The following is a 6,000-nucleotide window of genomic DNA, read 5'->3' on the forward strand; positions in this document are numbered from 1 at the left end:
CAAGCAGCTGGTTTGATTGTTATGACCCTGGGTCAAGAAGCTCAATATAATCATACTATAATTACAATGCAGGTGTTATTTTGTACCTGTAATAACAAGGTGACATTTCTGGACCTTTATAGGGGTGACTTAAGTTCCCTGGAACAGAGTGTGCTGGAAGTTTGAGTTTGAGGGGCATAATCATGATATTATCCAATGTTATTATGGTAATAGTGTGATAATAGTGTGAATTTTTGTACACTTAGCGATTCAGTAGTATGTTCTTTACTTGCTGTGCATTTACATAGGTTTATTACTTCTTGAGCAGATCTGTTTGCATGCATGTCTGTAAGTATTTATGTATATTTCTCAGCCTTGGAGAATCTTTGAAGTCAATAACTTCAGACTGAGGCTCAATTGAATCTCAAAAATTGACTGCATCACACTGTCTGGGCCTGGTTGTGTTGTGTTGTGTATGTCTGCTCAAGTGGTATTGTTTCACCCCTCCATTGACCTCACATGAGCTGCAAGAGCAGCCAGAAGATACGCCTCAGATACTCATGTATACGTTGTATCATTTTCCGTTTATTTACAACACCTATTGCCGTACATCAATAATCTACACAAGGAGTGGAAAAAAATGTCTTTTAATGTTTTATTGAAAAATATAAATATAAGACATTCTCCTGCACAACAGAAAATTACTGCTTGCTCATTGTAGTTTATTAACAAACTGAAACAACGTACTGTAGAAGGTACAATGCAACTGGATAGTCTATCAGATAAAATATCACTTTCATAACTTCAGTACAGTACTCTGAAAATATCTTCTTCTTTTTTTTGAATGTGTGTCAGTGTGTGTATGTGTGTGTTTGTATGTTTTAAAAGAAAACCAATGCATCATTGCATTTATGCTACAGTTCTGATTCAGCACGTATACAACAATAATGCCAAAGTGAGGATCTTTGTTTGCTTTTCTTTTCTTTTTTTTCTTTTCTTTTTTATCTCTTCTTTTTTCACAACCCCTTCACACCTCTTTTTTTCTTTATTTCTCTCACTGGACTCTAGACGGATGGATTTAAGTACAGTAGTAGTATAAATGGATGGGGAGATGGTGAAAGCAGCGATGTGGCGTAAAAACGTTTCTTTGGCAGCTGGCGCTCGGCTCGCGCGTCCTACTTCCCAAAGATCTCCATCATCTTGCGGTTGCTGTGGGCTTGCTGCGCGAGCTGCTCGGCCCGGGCCATCTCCAGCACCTCCCGCAGGAGGTGGAAGGTGAGGTCCAGGGAGATCGGCGGCTCCTCGGAGCGCCTCGCCCGCTTCTCCTCTTCCTCCTGCTGCTCCTGCAGCCGCTGCTCCTCCTCCTCCTGCTGCCGCTCCTCGCGCTCCTGCAGACCTGGCCTCTGCTGCCTCTGCTGCTGCAGCTGCTCCTGCGCCTGCTCGTAGCTATCTGCGCCCACGTTGCCCTCCAGCTGCAGCTGCACTGCCCTCCTCAGCCACCGCCGGGGCTCCAGGTCGCGCTCCCTGTTGCCTACCCGGATGAAATACTCCTCCCCGAGCCTGGCGAGCACGGGGCGCGCGCGCCTGCTCCCCATCTCGCGCTCCGGCGCGCCGTGCGCGGCCACGAGCGCCAGGAGGAGCACGGCGGCGGCGGCGGAGAGGACGCGGAGCTTCATGCTGTAGATGGGCAGCAGCAGGAGTTGCCGGAGGAGGTGGGCTTGGATGTGAAATAACCTGAAAGCGGATAGAGAGAAGAGGAGAGAGAGAGAAAGAGAGGAGAGAGAGAGGTCAGCAGTTGCGTGCACTGGATCGGTCTGCGCGCTTTTGCGCACTGGATATACACAAGGGCTAAATAAAAAATAAGGATGAAAGTTAGTGGGCATGGTTAACTGCTAAACTATGTAATTACGCGCATGACAAGAGATAAAGTGCTCGTTTGTGATAAGAAAAAAACTGGAATGAGTCACACTTTGAGTAACAATTATGTTGTCGATAATTTTTACGCACAGACGCACAAGTTTGCACGCTTTCACGCACCGCACATAAGCAACATATCCACTACTGAATTAACACAAATGGAGATGGATGAACACAAAGTTACCTGTATTACCTGAAAAAAATTGAAAAATGACATATATTCCTATCATAACGAACCCAAAACTAGTAGGTTTTATATATTGTACCAGAAATTATTGAGATAAACGATATTATTTAGATTGTCAACCTATTATGCCATAGGTTAATAGAAAAGCATAATATTATTAGAAACTAGCTTAATAACGTCCGTACAAACTTTTAAAGAGCAAAAAAAAGTTTACACTATTACGAATATTCAGAGATTCGAATATATACGAATATAAAAAATGAATAAAGCATAAATAAAACTAAATAAAAAGTCAGTCGCCTTCACGTTAACGGGCTCGTCTTGCTAATTACTAATTGAGCAAAAAATATTGACAGTGTCCATAAATTGTACAATAATCAATAACTTAATTATCGTCACAGGCTCACCAGCATCGTTCGTTTTTCACCTTTGTTTCACAAAATACACGCAATTTAGCAGCGTTTAAAGCGTTCGTTTCAGTACGAACTTTTATTACATACAACCCTGTAGTCGTTAATTCTTTGGTAACCTACTTAATTTTTCCCATGTAGCCTTCATCCAGCATATTTAGCATTTTTAGAATGAAAGCTTTACTACACAGCAAAACATCAAAAAATAAAATAAAAGTAGCATACCTGTGCACGTGAAGTGGTAAATCCCTGGAAGAAGAAGAGTTTAGTTTCTCTAGTTTTGGCACTTTGGCTGAGTACTCTTCCCCCTGTTGTTGCCCTGATGTGGCGCGAGGAGCTGTGAGTTTCTTCAGCACTTTCTCCAGAGCAGGGATGGAGTATGGGGTTTATATAGGCAGGGGAGGCGACATGTGTCACGCAGTGTGGTGCCTCGAGTCTGCGCAGAGGAGGAACGAGTGGACCTGAATGAACGTAAGTGAACAGTTCTCTCGGAATCTGAATGAGTCATCGAGGTGTGTGTGCGCGCGCGCGCGTGTGTGTGAGAGAGAGAGTGAGAGAAGATAGATAGAAAGAATGAGAGAGGGATAGAAAGACAAGTATAGAAAGTGTCTTCACTCATTTTTATTCCAGAAACAGAGATAAAAACCTATAGAACAGACTCAAATCCCACATACTGATCTATACTCATCCATTGCGATGAATTACCCATTACCCTTCATCCACTAGCTTAACTCTGTCCTGCATTTAAAGAAGTTTCAAGTTTGAAGGCTATAGCCAGTTCATGTCTGATACCTGGCCATGCTGTAAACATCCCAAACAAATTACTCCACGACTTGTTTTGTGTTGTGACTCTAAAATCTTAATTGTGCAACCATGAATGAATATGCATCTCTAATTAGAAAAAGCACAATCTAAGTGGGTGTAATTGGAGTAATCAATTCCTTGCTGCAAAGTGAAGAAGCTGCAGTTTGCCAGCATGTAAACACAGTGTAATGGACTTTATTAAAACGCTGAGACAATGTAAGATGTAGATGCATGCAGATCTCTTAAGGAGATGATTTTGGCCCAATGTAGTCGATTTCTTTGCCAGACAAATATGCCCTCTGTACTACAGACGCATTAGAATAATATGCTACAATTAGTGTAGAGCAAGTGTTCAGCAATGGAGTTTATTATTATGCTTGGATTTCCTCCTAGTTTTGATGCACACTGATGTGCCACCAGCAACCAATTTAAACAGTTTAAGTTTTTTTTTAACTTATTTAATTCTATAGAGGAGCACATATCAAACTATTGCTGCTATTGCCTAGGGTGTTCCCCAAGGCTCCTATTCTTGGCCCCTTTTTTTTAATTGCTGACACTCAAACAGTCAAACCGACCTTAGCATCACACTCACAGAATAATTTCCACTTAAACTGAGTTAAAGTGCTCAATGTGTTTTAACTTTCTAAAGCTAAATACGAAAATAATTCATTCATCATCTTTGACTTGAACTTTTTTTATCATGCTAGATGTCCCTTTACACTGTGTCAAATGTTCATGTTTAATGGACAGATTCTGTGAAATTACTTGAAATATAATATTTTCAATCATTTGAAAGAAAATTCGTTTTTTTATTTTTTTCCTCTCATGTTTTGTGTGTGTGTGTTAGTGATGTTTCATTCTTTCATTCAGGTCTGTCTATCACCTGGTTTAGTCTGTCCACAGTTGGAGGCAGGTTACTTAGTGCTGCATTCCCCCTCTTCCTGAAAGTCTTTCCCTGCATCCTGTACCTCTCTTTCTACCTTTAAACCTCTGCTTACAACATTTCAATATATATTTACTTCCTCTCAACATCTGTTCTTGGCTAAAGCAATCCTTAGTTTATGATATGTAAGTCTAACATATTATTATTATTAGTAGTAGTAGTAGTAGTAGCAATAATAGGAGTATCAGTATTTTATATTTTAGTTTTTACAGTGTTTTGACATATATCAGGATATACTTAAGACAGATTTCTTTTTCAAGTATTTAAAAAAAAAACGATATCCCAGAGACTAGCTAACAAACAAAAATGAACTTTCCAATGTAAAAAACACAGTAACACATTCATTATATTAATTTTACTGCCAGTAACCTACTGTAAACATGGTTTCTCACTTGGTGCTGCCGTGTTTCACGCTGTCAAAAATGATAAGAAACCATTAGTGAATTCTCCACATCAGCAGGTAGTTATCCTCTCACCTGCTAGTCAGTGTTCAGCCGACGCTTTTCCTATTACATAATTGTGTGTGAATGCTGAAAGCACATTCTGTTCACACTTATGTTGAATGTGGCCTAGATGTGTCTATGACCACCTACAAATCCAATCACAATGCAGCCTGGATGTGTACATAGCTGGCTTTTCATGCCAGTGGAAAAAAATCTTTTTTTTTTTATTGGAGCACACAACTCAGGTTCTGGCCAAATACAGAACTCTAGAGAATTTTATTTCTAATTATGTTTATTTTACATGCAAATGAAATTGTACGCTCTTGGAATAGATCATATATACTAGTTCTATATGACAACACTTTCTACATTTTACCAAGCCTACCTTTTTTGAGGAACTAAAACACAGTTAAATCACTATATAATTACACCTCTTTGTTTTTACAATCACTGTCCATCTTGTCAGCTCAAATGATCATATAATAGCACTTTATAGTTCTGTAATTGCCGACTGTAGTCCTCCTGCACAGAGCAGGTATTAATTGGATGGTGGGTCATTCTTTGCACTGAAGTGACACTGGCAAGGTAATGGTGTATGACTTAATAGTGTGTGTTGTGCTGGTATGCATGCTTCAGAAACTGCAATACAGCATGCCTTTTGACAGATAACATTTGTTATCTGAAACATGAAATTAGGACACGCTTAGTTGACAAGACAATAGTTGGTCCATTCACACTTAATCTGTTCAGTCTTAGAATAGGGTTACACCATAGACTGTTTAGCCTGTTTACGCTCATTTCTGTGTTTTTTTAAGCCAAAAGATGGCTGAAACCATCTGCGGAAAATTGGAACACTGTCTTATGGTCATGTTAATATATATATATATATATATATATATATATATATATATATATATATATATATATTTTTTTTTTTTTTTTTTTTTTAATGAATCTCGTTGACATTTGGTTTCTTGTCTGCATTATATAGCTCGAAACCTGTATTTGTGGGTTGCACAGTGGGTTGCACAGTTCCACCTGTGAGCGGAAAGATCAACAGCATTCAATACTTTTTTGACACAGATTTTTTTGCAGATGTTTTGCCCATGCTTCTGAGAGACTCTGCTTATCTAAGATGTTGTTTTATATTTAGGTATGTGAGTTAGTTTTCTCTTATTGTACCCCTAACTTTACCAGCCTTCTGTAGCTCCATCTACATCCATTTATTTTAAGATGCTTTGCTGCCATCAAGGTTTAAATGAGCTAATTTCTTTTTAATAAAATGGTAAAATGTCAATTTTCAACCTTTGATATGTG

General features: G+C 39.2%; 1 protein-coding gene across 1 annotated transcript; it reads right to left on the minus strand.

Annotated features, from left to right (window-relative positions):
• Positions 1 to 620: 620 nt before the first annotated feature.
• Positions 621 to 2,865, minus strand: crhb (corticotropin releasing hormone b). Its single transcript, XM_007248945.4, has 2 exons — positions 2,719 to 2,865; positions 621 to 1,713 (listed from the first exon to the last, which is right to left on the minus strand). The coding sequence occupies exon 2, from the start codon at positions 1,653 to 1,655 to the stop codon at positions 1,155 to 1,157; it is 501 nt and encodes a 166-aa protein (XP_007249007.1). The 5' UTR covers positions 1,656 to 1,713; positions 2,719 to 2,865; the 3' UTR covers positions 621 to 1,154.
• Between the last annotated feature and the right edge of the window lie 3,135 nt (positions 2,866 to 6,000).

Source organism: Astyanax mexicanus, chromosome 1, assembly GCF_023375975.1.
Source record: "Astyanax mexicanus isolate ESR-SI-001 chromosome 1, AstMex3_surface, whole genome shotgun sequence".
NCBI classification, from domain to species: Eukaryota; Metazoa; Chordata; class Actinopteri; order Characiformes; family Acestrorhamphidae; genus Astyanax; species Astyanax mexicanus.

Excerpts from the sequence above, each read along its gene's own strand:
- crhb (XM_007248945.4), bottom strand. The coding sequence starts at position 1,655 with ATGAAGCTCCGCGTCCTCTCCGCCGCCGCCGCCGTGCTCCTCCTGGCG.